Source organism: Moschus berezovskii, chromosome 13, assembly GCF_049115385.1.
Source record: "Moschus berezovskii isolate FMDL1 chromosome 13, NW_MosBer_1.0, whole genome shotgun sequence".
NCBI lineage: Eukaryota > Metazoa > Chordata > Mammalia > Artiodactyla > Moschidae > Moschus > Moschus berezovskii.
In genome coordinates this window covers 66,637,456-66,660,126 of record NC_142472.1, presented here as the reverse complement: position 1 = coordinate 66,660,126, position 22,671 = coordinate 66,637,456, and the positions used below count along the sequence as shown (strand labels likewise).

General features: G+C 43.4%; 1 protein-coding gene across 2 annotated transcripts in view; it reads left to right on the top strand.

Annotated features, from left to right (window-relative positions):
- Nucleotides 1-2,291: 2,291 nt before the first annotated feature.
- The window catches only part of RNASEH2B (ribonuclease H2 subunit B), a 65,504-nt gene continuing 45,124 nt past the window's right edge, over nucleotides 2,292-22,671 (top strand). The window contains exon 1 of one of the 2 annotated variants that reach the window (XM_055426155.2): nucleotides 2,292-2,719. In XM_055426155.2, the coding sequence (XP_055282130.1) occupies nucleotides 2,656-2,719 (64 nt within the window). In that variant the 5' untranslated portion in view covers nucleotides 2,292-2,655. The remainder of the gene's footprint in view (nucleotides 2,720-22,671) is intronic. The other variant, XM_055426154.2, reaches the window with a different exon arrangement.

Sequence of the window (22,671 nt, the reverse complement as noted above, 5' to 3'; positions counted from 1 at the left end):
GTGTCAGACTCTTCACCACCCCATGGATAGCAGCACACCAGACCTCCCTGGTGTCCCTCACCATCTCCTGAGTTTGCCCAAGTTCATGCCCTTTGCATCCAACCATCTCATCCTCTGACACCCTCTTCTTCTCCTGCCCTGTCTTTCCCAGCATCAGGGTCTTTTCTAATGAGTCATCTCTTCGCATCAGGTGGCCAAAGTAGTGGAACTTAAGCTTTAGCATCAGTCCTTCCAATGATTATTCAGGGTTTATTTCCTTTAGGATTGACTGGTACAGCAAGGGTTCCAAGAAGGTACTTAACTAATTTTTTAATGGATAAATGAAATTGCATAGAGATGTTTGTTTCAGCACATTAAAAAAAAAAGCAAGTTTTCACACTTGGACCTACAATGAATTATATTCTTATTCACAGGACATAGTGACAGTCATCCACATGCCCCTCCAACTCCTCTTTTATTTGATATTTCTTGCCTTCTCATTCTTTATCCCATTCTTTTGCCCTTTAAAGATACCCTTTTCTTATGTGTTTGATATATAGCCTTAAATGTGCATGTGTCCTTCTAAAAGATATGTTGTTTTATGTCATTTTAATTTACCGCTATTTTTTTCTGCCCTAAATCTTTTCCTACTTCTTTTTTTCCCTCTTGATATAAAGCATGTGTACATTAGTTCACTATGTAGACCTCTAGTTGATTGCTTGGCTCAGTGGGTAAAGAATCCGCTTGCAGTGCAGGAGACTCAGGTTTGGTCCCTGGGTCAGGAAGAGCTCCTGGAGGAGGGCATGGCAACCCACTCCGGTATTCTTGCCTAGAGAATCCCATGGACAGAGGAGGCTGGTGGATTCTAGTCTGTGGGGTAACAAAGAGTTGGATACGACTGAAGTGACTGAGCACATACTCCCACTGCATAGTCCATATATAGTATACATTATAGCATTGCTTAGAATAACAGTTTGAAATAACCCAAATATTGCAGGTTAAGGAATGGGTGAGTAACCATGGTACATTAGCAGTGTGAAATAGCCTGTCTCCAACGATGGTTCTGGATGCTGTGGGAAAGGTGTTTATGGCAATGTTAAGGGAGAAAGGCAGACAAAAATAGTTTTGTACTGTGAAACAACCACATAAAAACACATATGCAAACAGCCAACGGCTGGAAAGGATCGGAGAAAGATGAAAATAGCTCTAGAGCAATACCCCTCTGCTGCCTGCCCCAGAGCTGGCCTCTGGGTGCCCCTCCCCTACCAGAAACGCTTCCTCTCCGCCAGGTGTGTCCTGCCGTCACCTTCAGTTGAATTTGTCTGCCCTGGTGGGAAACAGGATTGAAACAGAGAATCTTTTCGGAAGGCTGAGATGATCTAGTGCTGCAGCGTTTAACTATCTTCAAGATTAAACAAAAAACGTTAAGTGCCTTAAGAGTTATGCATATTACTCTTTCATTTGTGCAAAATAAAAGTAAGACACGGGAACTTGCTGTGAATGGAAAAATTCTGGAAGAACAGATAAGAGACTGTTAACAGTAATTGCTCCTGGGGAGGGGGATTGGGGATCTGGGGTAGCAGGGTGTCAAACTTATTCTTAAGTATGAGACACACACTTGATACCTTTTCTAAAACCGTGTATGATTAAAATTTTATTTTTGAGAAGTTTACGTAAATATCATGACTCTGTAAGTGAAGTCGCTCAGTCGTGTCCAACTCTTTGCAACCCCATGGACTGTAGCCCACCAAGCACCTCCATCCATGGAATTTTCCAGGCAAGAGTACTGGAGTGGATTGCCATTTCCTTCTCCAGGGGATCTTCCTGACTTAGGGATCGAACCCAGATCTCCTGCATTGCAGGCAGACGCTTTACCATGTTGACTTTGTAAACATCGCTTTTAAAGTCTTGACTTTTAACTCGTTACAAATCAACGTCTTCCAAAACAACAAATGTACATTTTGGGCCTCAAACTGTGCCCCTCTTTGGAGTAATAAGGACTAACCCCAATTTGAGGTCTGCTTTGCATGCATTTTGTCATGAATCACAAAGCACACCAGATTATGGCATTAATTCCAACGCAGAATGCAAGCTCTATCCAGAAACGTTGACGAGGAACAGCGGCATGAGGATTCGGGCGTGACGGTTCTCGTCCTCAGGATGGATTTGCGCCAGGCTTAGCCTCCTGCCAGGTGTGCGCGCGTCCGCCAGCCTTCGGGGGCGGCGAGCGTCAAGCCTCCGGGTGCCCCACAGCCCAGGGACCCGGCCTCGCCGCGATCTCCCCGGGGCCGCGCCCCGCCGCGCGCGCGCAAGGCCGCTGGGAGCGCGGACCCGAAGCCCGGGGCCCGGCGACCCCGCCCCCGGGCCGCGTCACGGGCGCCGCGGGGGAGCAGCTACCATTGGCCGAGCCGCGCGGGGGGAGAGGCCGCGACCCTTCCCCGCCGGCGGGCGGCGAGCCAGGGGGCCGGCGGCCTGGGCCCGGCGCTCAATTTAAACTCTGAAATCCGGGCCGCTGGCGGACTCCGGAAGCGAAACGACGTTCGCCCGGCCGGCCGCGCGCCCCGGGCCCCGCCGCATTCCCGGAATCGACCCTTCTCCCGCCATTTGCCACCCGCCTGTCGCCGAGCCCGCGCTCCGAGGGCTGAGGCCCGCGGCCGCCGGGAGCGGACGAGCGGCATGGCGCACGGCGCGGACGGCGGGGACGGCGCTCGCGTCTGGCAGCACGTGTTCCTGCTCCCAGGTAACCGCGCCGGCCCCGGGGCGGCGGCGCGCGCGCGCGGCCCGGCCTCCTGCCGCGGGCGGCCCGGCCCGAGAGCGCGCCGGGCGGGTTCTCGGCCCCGGGGCGCGCCCCCGCTGGCCCGCGGCCCCGCGCGCGCTTGTGCCCTGACTCTTCCCGAGTCAGCGCCGAGTCTAGGGGCCGCCGCCCCCGGCCCTGCGCGCCCCGCGGCCGCGCGTGGGGGACCCGAGTGTCGCCCGGAACACGTGGCTCCTCCTCTTGGTCACACTGCCCTCGGTTGCGCTTTTTTTTGTTTGTTTTTTAAACCTGAGCCGGAAACGCAGAAGCAGACCGAGTGGATTTTCCCGGTTCGGGTTCTTTATGGATCGGGTGGCCTGAGCGGCGCAGGGGAGGGCGGCGCGGGTTCAGGACCTGGGGGCCAGCGGCGAGGCCTGGAGGTGTCTGCTCCTGGGGTGTAATTTGGTATCTCCTAGGAGAAGGCAATGGCACCCCACTCCAGTTCTTGCCTGGAAAATCCCATGGACGGAGGAGCCTGGTGGGCTGCAGTCCATGGGGTCACGAAGCGTCGGTCACGACTGAGCGACTTCACTTTCACTTCTCATTTTCATGCATTGGAGAGGGAAATGGCAACCCACTCCAGTGTTCTTGCCTGGAGAATCCCAGGGACGGGGAAGCCTGGTGGGCTGCCGTCTCTGGGGTCGCACAGAGTCGGACACGACTGAAGTGACTTAGCAGCAGCAGCAGCAGTCGACAGTTGGCTTAGCGTCTGAGCCCTACTGGATCGGAACCTAGAATCCAATAGGTCCGCATTGACCTGAAGGCTGTGCTGTCTTAACACTTTCCCTGTGCTGGGACACGCCTTGATTTGTGAGGCTGCATGGTGGCTGACGTTAGGACAGGGGTGATTCGGAGAGATTCAGGCAGGTAGCTAAGGATTGGAGCCAGCCTTGTCAGCCTCCCTGGAATGGTGACCACATCCAGGCCTGCAGGGGCTCGGGATGATAGACATCAGTTGCCACCTATGATGGCATGAAGTGGCATGGAATAAATGGAGTTTGGGACCAGAGAGTGCAAGCCAGAAAGTTTTGGCCTTGTCATAGGAGGATACATTGATTTGATGGCATAATTGAATATAGGAAAGCCCATTGTTCTCTGTATCTAATTTTGAGATGTAGCTCAGCAAATGCAGTATTTTTGCAGTAAATGATACTCTGATGTCAGATGTAGTTGCCCAGTAATTTAGATTTTTATGTGTGCTTAGTTGCTCAGTTGTATCCAACTCTCTGATCCGCTGGACTATAGCCTGCTGGGTTCCTGTGTCCATGGGGTTTTTCAGGCAAGAATACTAGAGTGGGTAGTCATTTCCTTCTCCAGGGGGTCTTCCTGACACAGGGAAGAAACCTGAATCTCTTGTCTCCTACAGTGGAGGCTGATTCTTTACCCTCTGAGCCATCAGGGAAGACTTTTATGATGGATGTTGAAAATTATTACAGGATAATCTGTCAAGGATATTTTGTGTGTGTTTAACTTCTCTTTGTAAAGAAGTATAACATACATGTTGTTGTCCCTTTATAAAGAAATATAACATATATATTGTTGTTTAATCACTTGGTCATGGCCGGTCCAACTCTTTGTGACCCCATGAACTGTAGCCTGTCAGACTCCTCCATCCATGGGATTTCCCAGTTGAGAATACTGGAGTGGGTTGCCATTTCCTCCTCTAGGGGATCTTCCCGACCCAGACCCAGATCATACCTGCCTCTCCTGCACTGGCAGGCAGATTCTTTACTGCTGAGCCACCTGGGAAGCCCATATACATATAGTAAAGTGTAAAAGTTTTAAGTGTGCAAGTCAATGAACTTTTCATATGTATACACTCCTGTCACCATTCCACACATCAGGACCTAGAGCTTACCCTGTGAGCTCCTCTTGCCTGTTCTAGATGGCCTCAGTAACCTCTTTGCTGACCTCTGTCACCAGATATTTGTTCTGCCTGATTGGTCAAGCTTGTGATTCTTAATCCCTTGCATCTTTTAATCAGTGTTACATCTGTGAGGCTCATCCGTAGCCTGTAGCAGTGGTCCGCTTTATTGTTTCATTTGTGTTTTCCTTGCTGTGTCTATTTTATTGTATGCATAGTCATATTAATTTTTTCCACTACTGAGGATGGATATTTGGATTATTTTTTCCTGGTTGTAACTATTACCAGTTGCTGCTGCTGCTGCTAAGTTGCTTCAGTTGTGTCCGACTCTGTGTGACCCAATAGACGGCAGCCCACCAGGCTCCTCCATCCCTGGGATTCTCCAGGCAAGAACGCTGGAGTGGGTTGCCATTTCCTTCTCCAGTGCATAAAAGTGAAAGTGAAGTTGCTCAGTCGTGTCCGACTCTTTGCGACCCCATGGACTGCAGCCCACCAGGCTCCTCTGTCCATGGGATTTTTCCAGGCAAGGCTACTGGAGTGGGTTGCTATTGCCTTCTCCGTATTACGAGTTACACTTCTACAAACACTTGTATGAGGCTTTAAGTAGCTAGACATGGTCATTTCTCAGTGGTGCAAACCCAGGAGTGGACTTGCTGGCCCTGAATGTTGTGTGTTTAGCTTTGGTAGACACTGCTCAACAGTTTTCCAAAGTGGTTGTACTGATTTACTCCCCAAGCTGTGTGAGAGTTCCCGTTGCTCCACATCCTCACTGGAGATGTTTGTAGTTTGTGTAAGACAAATTAATGCAAAATTCAGGGTTTTCACAGATTCTAGTAAATAGTAAAGGGATGCCTGATCCATGCTTTACAGTAGAAAATTTCTCTTCTCAGTGTTACCATGTTATCTCAATGAGATTTTAATGGTGGGAACTCTAATCATTCAGAGTGCATAAAAATAATTCAGATACACATAATGGCTGAGAATAATTTGAGTTTCTTGTTCTATTTGATAAGTATTGAAATTTTCACTCTTAAAGTGTGTTTGTATCCTCATAGTATTAAACACAAAATATTTAAGATAATTAAATATTGATTGCATCCCTGAAATTCGTAGGTTCAATATGTCTTCTTTTGGACCACAAGAATTTCAGTCCAGTTTCTATTCAAAGCTGGGACGTACTGTGACCTTCAAACTCATTGGAGGAGGCTGAGCCAGCTGTTAAGAAACTGCTGGAACAGTGTGGTCAGGCAGGCTGGCTCTGTTAACACTTACAACTTGAGCTTCTAGTGCCTGTAATTCTTCTAACTGGCCTTTACTGCCACCTGCAGGCTCTGGGAGTTACAGATGCCAGTGGTGTGATAGTTACCTTTGTGCAACTGTACTTCTCAAACTTGGGGGCATCAGTCACCTGGGGAACTGAGCCCCAGAGAGTCTCTGACTCAATAGGTCTGGGGGCAGAACGCGCATTTGTAACAAGTCACCCAGTGATGCCAATGCTGCTGGTCAGAGGTTCCAGTAGGAACCACTGCAGTAAGCCAGCCCTAGAGCGCTGGATTGGGAGATAGAAACAGCCAGCCTCAGGTTTAGCTGTCTTTATCTTTATGGTGGGTCAGAATTTCCACAGTCATGGGAGTACATGTAAGTACAGGGTATGAGGCCCATCTTCACAGACTTCTTGCTTTTTGCCAGTAGATGGAAAGTTCGCCCCAGTAAGTTATGCATTTGAGTGGAGGAGAACCATACCCTACCACTGTTGGTTGTTTGGTCGTTAAGTCATGTTCGACTCTTTGTGACCCCACGGACTGTAGCCTGCCAGGCTCCTCTGTCCGTAGCATTTTCCAGGCAAGAATACTGGAGTGGGTTGCCTTTCCCTTCTCCAGGGGATCTTCCTGACCCAGGGATCAAACCCATGGCTCCTACCACATCTCCTGCATTGCAGGTGGATTCTTTACCGCTGAGTCAGCGGGGAAGCCCATACCCTGCCATACGGCTGTATTATATCTTAAAGGATACAGTAAAGGACATATTAAAAAGTACTAGTTAGGTCTTTCTGCTGCTAGTTTTCAGTTTGTCTGAGAAGTCCAATATCCCAGAAAAACAAGAGCTGAAACTTGGAAGGGATACTTGTGAGGTAGTCAGACGTGGGGCCTTGATTTTTATAGGCCAGTGGAGACAGAACGGCCTCCCATTTTAGCAAGGTAAGCGTTTCTTGCAGTTTGGGTTGGTTTTCAACATTTCTCCCACACGGCCTGGAACACTAGCTGGTTTGCACTTTTAGTTGCTATAAGAGACCATGAACATCTCTACTTTTTGGAATAAGGTAGAAGTTTCCATCTCTCTTTGCTACCCTAAAAGTAAATGTTTTAAGTTATATTTTTAATATTTTTCTCTAGCCCACGTTTTGTACGCTTGTCGGTCCTAAGAAGTTGGAGTGGGTGCCAGCAGAAATGGGTTCACGAATGCAGGACAGAGGACTGGGTGGGCTGCCCCTGTGGCCGAACTCTGGTACTTAGCCACCCCCAAAGAAACACGGAAGGGTGGGGAAACCCTAACGTTACATGAGGGAAAAAGAAAGGACAGAAATGAGCTCAGGGTCCACTTACCCTGAAATCATGCTTTAGTCAGCCGCTGCCTGATTGCAGAGGCTCCAGGTCAAACTAGGGCTTCCCTGATAGTTCAGATGGTGAAGAATCTGCCTATAATGTGGGAGACCTGGGTTTGGTCTTTGGGCCAGGAAGATCCCCTGGAGAAGGGAATGGCAACCCACTCCAGTGTTCTTCCCTGGAAAATCCTATGGACAGAGGAGCCTGGCAGGCTACAGTCCATGGGGTTATAAAGAGTCAGATATGACTGAGCGACTAATACTTTCACTTTCACGTCACACTGGACTTTAGATCACATCTTCCGCTGTAGACAAATTTTGCAATAAAGTTATTTCCCTTTACTTTATGAAAATACACATTTTTAAGTATCTTAGGTATTTGGTACTTTCCCCCCACAGATAGCATTAGCAATGCCAGCTTTTGGAGGGTAGAAGACCGAGTGCTGTCTGGGAGATTATTTCAGGCCTGCCTGCCTTAGACATTCCAAGTACAGAAACGACCCTTGCATGTGAGGTGCCATGTTAATCACACATAGTAATGTCAGATTTGTCTCTCCAGAAGAAACACAAAAATAGATTTGTATGACTGCAAGCTTTAGAGCTATATTCTAATTAATGGATTAAAAAAGAAATGAAAAAGGAAAAACAAATTTCCTATTTAATAATGGAGAAAATTTATATTACTATTAGGTTTGATTAGAGACTCATAGCTTTTTTTTAATAGGCCCACAAGAAACACCTCTTGTTTGAAAAGTAGAAGTTTAATGTGGCAAAGAATTACTATAGACCCAAATGACTTTTCAATGACCCTGAAAAAAATAAAACTTTTTTCCTCTTTTTACCTAAAGGCATATGGTTAACCTTAGAAGAATGTAAGCAGGTTATTTTGTTCTTTGTCAACACCATTTGCATATATCTGTGCTTAGAATTATATCTTGTGGGCCGAAAGCTTCTCTACTTCCAGAAGAGCTTGATCACCTGGGGGTAACCTGTGTTAAGTTGGCCAGAGACAGGGAACCTGACAGGTTCACATGCTGACTTTTGACAACTCCGAATTATTCAGTTCAGCTTCCAGGAAGATGTGTCATTTACTGAATAGCAAGGCCGATGGCTGTGAGGGAATCTCTCAGTTTTCCAGCAGAGTGTGTTTAACATTTTCCACACAAATCCTCAGTCTGGCTTTGTCTTTACGAAACGTTTTTGGAGGGAACCCGACTGACCTTTCTCAGATGACCGCTCACTGGACACGCTCCCCTTGCTCCCTGGGCACGTTCTGGAGTGAATGGACTCAATCAGTTGCCAGTCAGTATAATCCGGCGGTTTCCAGAGCTTGATCCGGTCCTGTTAGCAATTGTTCCAAAAGGCCTGGGATGTTTGTAAGTCAGAACTCAAGACTCCCACATATTTATCCTCCAGGGCAGAAAAGAATTCATAAAAGGAAAGTAAGACATGCTCATGATTTTTTTTTTTTTCACTTGAATAGCAGAATAGGGCCTGCTTGGTTCCCCCCTATGCTCTGAGCGTTAACCATGATGTTTTAAGAAACAAACAGCTCATCAACATTCTCGAAAGCCTGGCTATAATAAAAACACACCTAAAAGTAGATGTATACTATTTATGAGCTCTGTGTCCTTGGAAAAGCTGCTCGTTGTAAAGCCTCCATTTCCTCATCTCTGCAGTGGGGAGAATAGTACCCGTCTCACAGGTTTGTTGTCTGTTGGCTTGAATTAAATGTCAGCTCCCTCTTGCACCCCGAGCTCTTAGTCCCCAGACCTGGGACAGAGGCGGTGAGCAATGAACATTTGCTGAAAGAACAAATGTCTTTCATTCTCTTTCTCCCCACAGCCTCTGTCTTTGCTCATACTGTCCTTTTCCTTCCCTTTCTACTTCCATCCAAATTCTACCCTTTATTCAAGGCTTGGTTCACCTTTGTCTTCCCTGAAGCTAAGCCATTTGTATGTATCACAAAATGAATTCCAGTGTTCTTTTTTCTATCTCTGCCTTGATTTCACTGTTTACTCTTACTATTTACTGGATTCCTCAGTGAAATACTTAGCACTGTTTTGGGGTTACATAGCTTCTCTTTCTTTGAGTGCCCATAATTTGTGCCTGCCTGGACCCCTGCGCACTCTTTTTCGCATTCTTTGCTTGGCAAAGGAATGTTTAAGAAATCTTCTCTCTTTAACCCGGTGCAAGTGTCACCTCCTCCAGGAAGCCTGCCTTCTGGGCCTCTCCCATGTTAGCATGCAGCGTAGTAGTGCCTCTCCCACCACCTACACGTTTCATCGTGGCGACTCAGTTCATTATCATTTATATGTAAGTATGTCTGGGATGCCCAGTGCATGCCTGTAGCTGGGGAGGGTCCAGGCACTTTCTCCCCAGTGGCCCCATTAGTTCCTCAGTGGTAGGCTCGCCTCTGAAAGCACACAGGCCACCATATCCTTCCAGCCTTTTTTGTTCTGAGGTCCTTTATATGTACTTTTAAAATAACTTTTAAAAGGAATGGCCTTTCTGTTCTAGGTGTGACTGTTTGCTGAAGTGGAGTGAGCCCTCTGGGGAAAGGTTCTGACCTGCTCTGAGCCCGTTTTCTACCTCCTGAGCCTGCGAGGATCCGGGCCACTGAAGGCTCTCCAGCCAGAGTCGATCCCCCTGTGAGGGCCTGATGTCCCCGCAGCTTTTGACAGGACTCTCTGCCATCTCCAGATGCTCATTTAACCTCGGTTTTGACCACTTAACTCTTCAGTTACACATTTTTCTCCCAGTGTTTTTTTTTAATAACATTTTTTAAATAAGGACGGTACATAGCCAGTGTAGAAATGTTAGTAATGCAGAAAAATTTACAGAAAAAAGGGATTTGTCTATCATCCAACCACTCAAAAATAACAATTTTAGGAATATTTTTTCTAACCTTTCTGTGTTGTTGGTGTCATAGAATAAATCCAAGTAGTATAAATTTTTTTTTCTCATTTTTCTATTCCTGCTTTTATTTCACTGTTTGCTCTTATTTGCTAGAACAGTGACTAAAACACTCAGAGACATTGAGGTTACACAAGAGTACTGTGTGACTCTGTGTACTGTATTTCTACATAGAATTAGAGAAAGATGGTTAGACTGATGTAATGCAGGGCTGTGTGTGTGCTGAGTCACTTCAGTCGTGTCCGACTCTTTGCGACCCTACGGACTGTAGCCCACCAGGCTCCTCTGTCCATGGGATTCTCCAGGCAAGAATACTGAAGTGGGTTGCCATTCTCTTCTCCACAGCATCTTCTAGGGGGCCAAAATTTTTTTCTCCTTTTTTTGAGAAAGACAGAAACTCAGTGACATGAATAAGCTGACAAAGAGAATCTGTAGGTCATACTTTGAGCATTGAAAAGGCCTGTGACGAGTTTATTTATACTGTAAGAAGTCAACCAAATAAGAATTGTCGCTTCGCAGGGTAGGCAGTACATATTAGGAATGGATTATCTTTACGAGTGGACAAAGACAGAAAATTCAGTCAGATGCCAGAAAGATGAAGATAAATTCATAGACCCATAGTGAACATACGGCCAGGCTAGGATGTTTTGGAAGCTATTTGAGCTTGAATTTTTGAAGACAAGTGTGGTTTCCTGCAAACAACCCTGGTGTGTTTGCCATAAGTAGGATGCTTGTTTGAATGGACCATGGGTCTACCTTAGTCTGGAAATTACTCTTTCTTTAGTGTGGGACCAATGCATCCTGATGGTGTGTTAGAAAACCTGACTTAACGCTTCTTCAGGACTTCCTTAGCAGGGCCACCTGTGCTTGGCAAGGGCCAGCTGTGTGGAGCAGGATGGCGGGGTGGTAAGAGCTCTAAGACCTTGAGAATAGGGCGTCCCAGCACCAGGAGTTCCAGAGTGTCTGCCTCTCTCAGCGTTCACTTTGTCTTCTTAAACTGACTTCCTCCAGTCCGTATGAAACAGGCTGCAGAGACCCTGCACCCAAGCCTCAAGCCTCCTGGTGTCTGCTGGGAGAAGCTGCCCCCTTCTCTTAGTTGTCTGTCTTCAAGACAGCCTTCTGACCGCTTCCCTGTGACTGCTTGTAACCCAGCCTCCACCCGCCATGAGTTGTAACTGAGGAGCTGTGAGCTCCACGAGCAGCGCAGGTGGGAGAGGACCACAGAGGGTGCTGAGGGTGTTCCCCTTTGTCCGGAAGAAGGAAAAAGTGTGGGCGGATGGCCCAAGAGCCAGCCCCTGCCTTCACTCAGCAGTGAGACCCAGCTCCAGCCAGGAGGCTCAGCCACACGTGACCTGGCCTGTCCTGGTAACTGGTGGTCTTTGAATGGCATAGAGATCTGGCAGTGCCTACGTGCTCAGTCGCTTTAGTTGTGTCTGACTCTCCTTGCTCTGCCAAGGGTTATATCATTTTTAGGAAACCCATCTCCCATTGTTGTAGTGCACGCTGGTGTATGTTATCGTATTTGACCCTCACAGCAGCTATGGGAAGTAGTCCACAGAGGCTTTCCCCATTTTAAAGACTTCAAGAAGTCAAATAATCTGCCCAACACTCAATAGGAGTTAAGGGGCAGAGACCACCAGCTCTCCCAAGTCCTCCAGGCCCCCTGCTCTGTGTGTAAGGCCACTCTGCCTGCGGCTGATGGTCCTCGCCCCCATGGGGGCAGTGGGAGGGCCAGGCTGAGTGCCCTCTTGTCAGTGTGATGACCGGGAGCCAGACTCACCTCCTTTCCATGAACCAGCGCTGTTATTGGACATCCCAGTCAGGTCTGTACTTTCTATCTCTCCAGGATGCTCCTGCGTCCCACATATTTCAGGGCCTCGGCTCCATCTCCTGATGTTGCTGACCTTTGTGGCTTTGAGTGACTCCAAACCGGGAGTTCTGCATTGGTTTCTTTAGTGCACAAGCCATTCCTAGAAACATGGCCACTGATAGGTCGGCCTTAAAAGAAAAGAGATTTTATCTCCTATGGTGTTGGCTCAGGAGGTCTTGGCACTTTTATTTTTTCTTTAAAACTTCAAAATGAAAAGATATTCTTAGAGGAACCCATTACTGGGAAATTGTTTCCCTAGTCCATGCCACTCCAGCTTTTCTTGGTTTGCCTCCTGTAGTGTTTGAGCAAGCTGAGAGCTTCAAAGCAGGGAAAATGACCCAGATCTCTTTGATAATAGTGCTGACATCTTGGGAAGGGAAGGCGTATAGTTGTTACTGAAATTAGCATTCCTGGAAGCGGGCGAGTAGCTTGAAAATTGTGCTGATTTGTCTTGCATGCCTTGTACTTGTGTCCTAGCAAAGCCTTCCCAAGGAGATATCTCTGGCTATCAGGCAGAAGGAACCAGCGAATCTGAGTATATTCTAATGGCTGGAGTCTAAAGAAAATGAACTGAGACCTGTTTTAGAGCACAGCATTACATGAGCATGAGAGTGATAATCTTTTTTTTTTCCCTGCTGGATCTTCTTAAGAAACCTGAATAGCCTTGATATGGTATCTAAAAATAAAATGAGTGGTGCTTTGATGTCTGTTCCTTCTTCTCCGTGTAACGGTGGGTGTGTGTTTCTCAGCACTTATCTGCTATGTGCCAAAAATCAGACAGGGTCAGGAACAAATGCCCGTGGCTTCCAAGTCATGAGAACACTTGGCAAAAAGGTGGCTCTTCTCTTTCCCCCTGTTTGTGTCTTTGAACGGTATGAAGAAACTTGTCTTAACCAAGAGAGGGATAAGAAAGAGCTGCCAGGTTTAAAAACTAGTTGATAAGTATCTGCAGATGAAAAATAATGTTCCATTTTGGCTTCTGTAATACTTTACAAGTAACCTTTCAAAATTACTGAATGGTTTTATTGTTTAGAGAGGAACATAATAATGTAACTGAAAAATACCTTGATTTGATACATTGAATTATTTTATATTTTGTATTTACTGTTATCTACTGAATTTGCTTTCACTTATTTAAAGCGATGTCAGTTACCTCTTATAAACTTTGTTTTCTTCCTAATGAACATGTTTTGTCAGGTACTGTTCTTTTCTTACCCTCTAAAATCACCATCTACACATATTCATTAAAAAATTACTGAATGGTTAAGTCTGTGCATTTGATTATGTGCTGTGCACTAATTTTTAAGCATTAAAATGTCATAGATAATTGGGGGCAGGGCTGTACACAGCTGTGCATAGGATATTGTAATAGGAATATCAGTTTCTTTTTTTTTTCTTAACCAAACTTCACTTAACTGTTTTTATCACCAGATGTTTCTTGTATCTCACAATAGATTTCTCTCATCCTTCTTTTATATATTTTTTGATCCTGTCTTTTTCTCTTTCTGCTTTTCCTTAGCTCCCCCTCCTTCCTCTTCCTTTTGCTTCGCCCCTGGCATTGTGGGGTACAGGCTGGCTTGGAGTGAGGTCAGCTGATTCAGCAAGAAGACTCTAAGAAGGACAGGATAGGGATTTGAGGTGTTAGTGTCACAGGAGGGCAGTTATACCAAGATAGTTATTGTGCTTCAGAGCGGCTGTCTCATTTCCTGAGTTAAGAAGGATGGGTCTTCAGATTAAGAGTTTCTCTAAAGCATCATAGTTTAAAATTTTTGTTGCCTGATTTAAATATTGGCTGTCTGTATAGCTGAATAGCTCTGTGACCTTGGACAGGTTTCTTAACTTCAGTCAAATTTTTCATTAAAATTGGAAGTTAAAATTGTGCCTGCCTCATGGAGGCATTATGTATATGTACATGTGCGCATGCATATCTGTGTGCTCAGTCACTTCAGTCTAGTCCGACTCTTTGTGACCCTATTGATTGTAGTCTGCCAGGCTCCTCTGTCCATGAGATTCTCCAGGCGAGAATACCGGAGTGGGTTGCCATGCCCTCCTCCAGGGGATCTTGCTGACCCAGTGATTGAAATCGCATCTCCTGCAGCTCCTGCATTGCAGGCAGATTCTTTACTGCTGAGCCACCAGGGAAGCCCATGTTTATGTATATATATATAAAGGATGTTGTTTGGTATAAATGTTGTATACAAATGAGCTATTATTTTACATTTACTGTACACAGTTGTCTCTGTGTCATTGTATGTTTTCTTTAAAGTTCACATGTCAGGAAAGTAGCAATCAGAGTTCCCTTTTTGTTAAGGGGTTTAGATCGGGATGGTAAACAGATGGAAGATTTGCTGGTAGAGTTAATGGTGACCAGTGAGACTTAAAATTGGATCTTTACAGAGAAGGCAGAGACATAAGGAAACTATGTGGAATTGGTTAGACATAAGAAACTTAAGTGGCAGGGCTTGAGATAATGGGGAAGTTTAAGATATTGAATCTGAAGTGGCACAAAAGACTCAGTACCTGCTTCTGATTTGTCTGAATTTTTTCTGTTTTTGTGAAAACAGTTTTAGCCAGCATGGCTTATAATGTCATCTCTTATGTAAGAGAAAACAGTCAAAAAAAGAAAGAGTAAAGCTTACTCTTTAAAAAATATAATGTGAAGTCTTAGGTGTTTCACATGAGTAAATACTCCATATAAATGAAGTTTGGCTCATTAAGTATTAAAAAGTTTCTTTTATCATTTCTTACTGAGAAATTTTTCTAAAAATCAAACAACACATTCATGTAACATTTATCAAGCACGTTGCATGTGCCAGAAACTGCTGAGTATTTAATATACGTTATCCTAATTTTTGCACATAAAATGCTTTGTGTTCTGGTTTCTTGAATATGTTTTTGTTGTTTAGTTGCTAAGTTGTATCCAACTCTTTTGCGACCCCATGTACTGTAGTCCGCCAGGCTCCTCTGTCCGTGGAGTTCTCCAGGCAAAAATACTGCAGTGGGTTGCCATTTCTTTCTCCAGGGGATCATCCCTACCCGGGGATTGAACCCAAATCTCCTGTGTCTCCTGCATTTGCAGGCAGATTCTTTGCCACTGAGCCAGCAGCAAAGACTGTAGAGGCATAATTTTATTGCCTTTCTTTTTTGCAGTTACAGCACATCTTTTTTTTTTTTTTTGATTAACAGTTTGTGGCAACTCTGCTTTGGGTAAGTCTATTGGCACCATTTTTTCAAAAACATTTGTTCAGTTCATGTCTCTCTGTCACATTTGGTAATTCTTAGAATATTTCAAACTTTTCATTATTGTTGTATTTGTTAATGTTGATCAGTGATCTTTGATATTACTATTGCAAAAAGATTATGACTGAAATAGCAAATGATAGCTTTTTTAGCAATAAAATATTTTAAAATTATACTTTTTTTAGGCATAATGCTATTACACACTTAATAGACATAACTTTTATGTGCACTGGGAAACCAAAAAATGTGTGTGACTCACTTAATTGCAATATTCACTTTATTACAGTGGTCTAAAACTGAACCCACAATATCTCTAAGCTATGCCTCTACCGGTACTAATTTCCCCTCCTCTTGGAAAGCTAATTGTTAGGCCCTTTGGTCAGTTCTGTGCTTGGATTCTTGACTTTTATATTTTGACCTGATATTTCTAGCACACTCTTAATGTTTCCACAAAGTTAAGAGCAAGGAAACTGATTCTTAATTGAGTGCTTATTGCATGTTCTAGGCACTTTCACATTTAGTTAAGCCTAACAAAAACCTATAAAATAATTATTGTGCCCATTTTGTAAATGAAATAAGTGAGGCACAAGAGATTGACTATCTTGCCCAAGGCCATACTGCTGAGTAAGAGGAGGAGCTGGGAATGGATTATGGATCTGTCTGACTTAAGACCTTGTGTTCTTTTTGTGCTGACATGATTAAAGAAATAGATGTCAATTAAAAATAGTTTATAGAAGAAAACCCTTCTTTACACTCCTACTTTTCTGATTCTTTCCAACTATTCTAAAAGCAGATTTTTTTTCTTCCTTAATTTAGCTGTCTTTCAACTGTGCTGAAGGTACACACAAAAGTTAAAGAAAAAAAAAAAGATTTCAAGCTTGATAGGTGAGGGACTAGCCCATGGGATGACCCAGGATTTTCCTAATTTAAATGAAAAATTTTAAACTCTGTATGTTTGACAGAGCCTTTAGTTTATAATCAAAAGTAACTTTGTGTGCTTAAGGCACACACACAAAATTATCAACTAAGCATTATAGCAATATGAGTTGTTTTTTCATACCAGGCCTTCACAATCTGATGGTGGTAGAGCCATCCCTCCTTAAAAGCAGTGAAAACATTGGCAGAGATGGCCAAAATCAGCTATTTCAGAACTCTTGAAATTAGCCAAAGGCTTCCAACAATCTGAGGAATATTTATTCAAGAAAAACTGCTGAGTCTCATTGAGCAGGGTCTGTGGCATTGCAGCTTGAACTGCTCCCATCTCTCTTTGCTCAGGTCTGCAGTAACCTTGAAAACCAGCAGGCTTGCAACCACTGGATGGGCAGGGCTTGTTTGGGGCGCCTCAAAAAAAAAAAAAAAAAAAAGGCCCATTCCCAAAGCATTGTCCCTATTTGACCTGTTGTCCAGCTCCCTGGAAAAGCCCTGTTTCATTGTTGTCACTTGACCTGACTGGAGCTCAGAACTTGATCTTCAGGAAAACCCTGTCCTCAGGGCCTTTGTCAAAAACAATCAGTGGCAACTGATACTCAGCTGCTGAGGGGTCCGTAGCAGTTATTGAAATAAGAACCTGACCCAAAACTTAAAAGGAAGATATGAGAATAAAATCTCCATAAAGACTTTGAAAAGCTGTTAGTATAGCCACTTCAGCTGTCCTTGCCCATCAGCAGAGACTCTTGAAGGTGGCAAATGTATTAAACATTCCTATTCAAAAGGTGAAGACTAGCAGAATGGAGAGGAAGGAACAGGATCCAACCGTGTGCTGTCTACAGGTCACACCCTTGAGAGTCAAAGACACAAAGAGGTTGAAAGTAAATGGATAAAAAAGATACACCATGTAAATGGTAACCAATGGAGAACTGAAGTGGCTGTACTAATATCAGATGATATGGACTTTAACGTGTTGTTATTGGACTGAAAGAGGGATGCATTATAGTGATAATTAGGAAGCTATAACAGTTATAAATGTATGACCTAATGACAGAGCCCCAAAATGCACAAACCAAAAACTGACAGAATCGAAGGGTGATATGGAAATTTGAACAGTAATAGTGGGAGGTTTCAGTCACCCATTTCAATATTGACAAGACAACTAGGAGGAAGATCATTGAGGGAACAGAAGACTTGGCCAGCTCTGTAAACCAGTAAGACCTAAGAGACATCTATAGATGCTCATTCAACAACATTCTCTAGAACAGACCATATTCGAGACCATAAATCAAACCTCAATAAATTTCAAAGGACTGAAATTGTACAATGTGTGCTCTCTAAAGATAGTGAAGTGACATAGGCAATTAATAGAAGAAAATTTGGGGAATTCACAAATATGTGGAAATTTTAAGTTTGAATGCTTCTAAATAATCAGTGAATCAAGGGAGAAATTACAAAGGAAACTAGAAAGTACTTTAAAGTGAAAGAAAATGAAGCACAGTGACATAGGAATGCAAGTAAAGCAGAGTTCAGAGCAAAATACTTAGCTGTACGTGCCTGTGTTAAAAAAGAAGAAAGATCTCAAGTCAGTAATCTATTCTTTCACCCCAAGAAACTAGAAAAAGAACAAACTGACACCCAAGCAATCAGTTCAGTTCAGTCGCTCAGTCGTGTCCAACTTTTTGCGACCCCATGAACCGCGTAGCATGCCAGACCTCCCTGTCCATCACCAACTGCCTGAGTCCACCCAAACCCATGTCCATTGAGTTGGTGATGCCATCCAACCATCTCATCCTCTGTCATCCCCTTCTCCTCCTGCCCTCAATCTTTCCCAGCATCAGGGTCTTTTCAAATGAGTCAGCGCTTCACATCAGGTGGCCAAAGTAGTAGAGGGGAAGAAATAAAGATTAGAGAAAAACAACACAGGAAAAAAAAATATCAATGAAAACAAAAGTGGCCCTTTTGAAAAGACCAGCAAAATTTTGCAAATCTTTAGCTAGACTGACCAAGAAAAAGTAAATTAAAATTACTGTGTATCAGTAAAATCAGGAATGAAAGACAGTGCACCATTACTGATCTTATAGAAATAAAAAAAGGAACATAAGGGAATACTGTGAAAAACCAACAAAGTAGATAATTTAGATGAAATAGATAAATTCCTAGAAAAGCATAAACTACAAAAATGGACTCAAGAGGAAATAGACAGTTTGAACAGACTTTGGCTACCTAATGTGAAGAGTTGACTCACTGGAAGAGACTCTGATGCTGGGAAGGATTGGGGGCAGGAGGAGAAGGGGACGACAGAGGATGAGATGGCTGGATGGCATCACCGACTTGATGCACATGAGTTTGAGTGAACTCCGGAGTTGGTGATGGACAGGGAGGCCTGGCGTGCTGTGATTCATGGGGTCGCAAGGAGTCGGTCACGACTGAGCAACTGAACTGAACTGATAGCAGATAAAGGTCTTCCCAGGTGGCACTCGTGGTAAAGAATCACCCTCCACTGCAGAAGACGCAAGTGATGTGGGTTTGATCCCTGAGTCAGGAAGATCCCCTGGAATAAGAAATGGCAACCCGCTCCACTGTTCTTGCCTGGAGAATCCCATGGACAGAGGAGCCTGGAGGGCTACAGTCCCTGGGGTCATAGAGTCCGGCACACCTGAGCGACTGGGCACACATGGCAGGTAAAGGGGCTTCCCAGGTGGCACTGATGATGGAGAACCCACCTGCCAGTGCAGACACGGCAGAGAGACGTGGACTTAATTCCTGGGTCGGGAAGATCCGCTGGAGGAGGGCAGGGCAACCCACTCCACTGTTCTTGCCTGGAGAATCCCATGGACAGAGGAACCTTGTGGGCTATGGTCCATGGGGTCACCAAAGTTGGACATGACTGAAGTGACATCACACACACACACAGAGCAGGTAAAGAGATTAGATTAGTAAATTAAAACCATTCCATAGAAAAAACCCCAGTCCCAGAGTGCTTCACTGGTAAAACCTAAACACTGAACAAATGAATACCAACTCTTTACAAGCTTTTCTCCAAAAACAGATAAAGAGAGACTACTTCTCAGTTCACTCTGTGAGGCCAATATTACCCTCATACCAAAACCAGACAAAGATGTCATAAGAAACTACAGACTATCCCTTATGAACATAGATGCAAAAATTCTCAAAAAGTAACAAATCCAGGAGTGTGTAAAAAGGATTATACATCATGACCAAGTAGGATTTGTCCTAGGAATGTAAGGTTGGTTCAACATAACAAAATCACTTAATGTAGTATACTATTTCAGAAAAAAAAAAAATGGCCCCAAACCACATAATCATCTCAGTAGCCATAGGAAAAATATTCAAGAAAATATGCTTTTCATGATTACAAACACTCAAAAAATTAGGAATAGGAAACTTTCTCGGTCTGTTAAAGGGCATCCATAAAAAATCCCACAGCTAACATATTTCATATTTTTTATGTATTGAAGTAAAGATAGTTTAGATACATTGGGTCATATATATCACTGAAAATTTATTTTACATATTTTTAATGTGGCTTCTAGACAATTTTTAATTGCATTTGTGGCTCATATTTATGGGATGCATTTTATTTGTGTTTGACAGTGCAGTTTTGGACATGGGGCCTCTCAGATCTGAGTCCTGCTCACTGCCCTGTAGGACGGGGTTATGAGACATGGGGCAGAGGATTGAGGGACTAGGGTGAAGAGGCAGCAGACAGGAAGAGGAAGGGGCGTCTTCAATGCAGTTTTTCTCTGAGCATAGGGGTTTGTTTTATTCACGGCTCTATCCTCAGTGCCTCGGATAGTCAAATTGGTAATAGAATCGGTTTCAATAAGAGGATAGTATTATTACTAAATGGTTATTTATTCAGCATCTGATCTTTGCTGTAGGTACCTAAAATCTAGAAAATGAGAATAGTGTGGTTTAGTGAGCACAGACGTGGCGTTTGATAAGCATCCAGCCATGAAATGAGTGTGCAGATGCCTTGGAGGACTAAAGGAAACTAGACAGTGGTAGCTGCTGTTTAACAAAATGTTTGTTGTTGCCAGGTGTTTTGATAGTACAAGGCAAAATCTTTGCCTAATATATATATATTTTTTCGTATTTAGAGAGACTATATCTGATGTAAAATTAATTGATTTCCAAATATTGGCACCTAATTCAAATTTTTTTTTAAATGTGTACATCAAACAAAACCTGCCTATACACTGGATTTGGCCCAGAAGCCAAGGGAATATCTGACTGGTAAAGTGAATATATACTTCCTTTGAACTCTTAGGCATCAAAGCAAAGAACTCAACCAGTGCTACACACAGGAAGCCTTCCTTCCCAGACCTCCTTATCTGTGTTATATCCTGTCATAAGATCGCATATTCCATGTATTTCTTCTTCTCAGCAGTTGTTATGTTTGCCGTCTACATTTGTGTGATTATCTGATTCAAGATATGTCTCTTCCATAGGACATCCAAGCACTCCCCATGGGCAGGACCTGGGTCTGTTTTTACTAACCAGTAATTAACAAATACATGAATAAATTGAACAGGAGAGATGAATTTTGAAATGCATTCTGTACTTTGAAGAGTATAGCATCTTACTTGGAATTCTGTGTTGAAAGATTATGTCCAATAACAAGTTGTTTTGTTGGCTCTGTATGAGAAAAGATGACTTTTTTCCCCATTACATAGACATTTCACTGTTATCTACACTAATATATCTTAAAGCATATTTCAGAGAACTCTGGCATTTGCAGCAGAGCACATTAACGTCAGTATTTATTTGTACTTAGTAATTCCAGAGTTCTTATGGTCTGACATGTTAGGCTATAGCTAATCCTCTGGACTTACTGCTCTTCCTGGGAAAAATAGAAACACTGCTTCCCTTGAATGGTTATTAAAAATATCTTTTTTAGATTTGGGGTATTTGTAAAGTTTGATTATTTCAAGCTCTGGGAGGGAAAGGGAAGGGTGGAGAACTGGCAGGCATCACTAGAAGCGAAGTTTTCAATTGAAGAATAGAAAGAAACAAGAATCAATAATAATCTGCCAAGTTAAAGTTGAAATATTTACTGTCATACCAAGATAAAATAAAGTCTGTCTTGCTGAGAAAGAGAGGTCACCTTTTCTCTGCCTTAAGACAGAATGAAGAAATGTGACGCTGGGGAAGTGAGAAACGGCAGGCGGGAGGGGGACGGAGAAGACCTGCTGTAGTCTCCTGGAAACGTCTAGCAGTGCTAACCCTTTTCCTTCACGTTTTTGTAAGCTGCAGAAAAGAAAGCCTTAAGAGATTTCTTGAAATTGAATCTGTATGGTTCTGTTTACATAGCATTCTCAAAATGACAGCATTTTCTAGATGGAGAATGGATTAGCGGTTGCCCAGGATTAGAGGTAGGGCAAACGCTTCTATCAGTTTTTGCTCTGTGTATCTTAAAGCTCTGTGTGTGTAACTGTAAACACTTAGGGTATCCTCCTGATCCTTCCATCATTATGAAATGACCTTCTGTATCCCTGGCCATATCTTTTGTCTGTTATTAACAGAGCCATTGCGTCTCTTCTTTAATTAGTTGAGCATGATAACCACACTCATTCTTCTTCCTTTTAATCAACATGTGTCTTTATATATAAAATGTGTTTCTTATAGGGAGCATATAATTTTATCTTACTTGTTTATCTAGTCTGACCATTTCTGCGCTTTCAATGGAATGTTCACTCCATTTACCTTGAACGTGATTATCGATGTGGTTAGGTTTGAGTCTGTCATTTTGCTATTTTCATTTGTTTCATCTGTTCTTTGTAAAGACTGCTTTAACTCCCTTTCTGCCTTCTTTTGAATTCAGTGCTTTTTATGATTCTGTTTCATCTCCATTGTTGTCTTTTTAGTGATAGCATTTTTTTTGTTTTGTAGTTTTTACTGGCGCTTTTGGGTTTACTGTCCACATATTTAAATGATTACATCCACCTTCAGGTGATGTAACACCACCCCACAGATAGTACAAGAAACGTACAATGGTGTGTTTTCATTTCTCCCTTCCTGGTCTTTATGCTTTTATTGTCGTGTATTTTATTTATGCATAGATTATAAACCCTGCTGCACTAATTGTTATTTTTGTTTAGCTAGTGATCTTTAAAGAGATTTACATTTAAAAAAAAAAGTTATTTACCCCTTCAGTCACCATTACCAGTGTTCCTCATTCCTCTGTTTAGATTCATATTTTCCTGGGGTTTCCTATTCCTTCTAGCAGAACTTCCCTTAGCATTCCTTGTTGTGTGGGTCCGTTGATTATTTTTTCCAGCTTTTCTATGTCTGAAAGAATCTGTTGACCACCTCCACTTTTCAAGGGTATTTTCTGTGGTTTCATCATGTGTTCTTTTAGTATTTTAAAGACGTTTCTCCATTATCTTCTGCCTTACATTGTTTCCAATAAGAAAGTTGCTCATTTTAAACTTTGTCTTCAGTACATAGTGTCA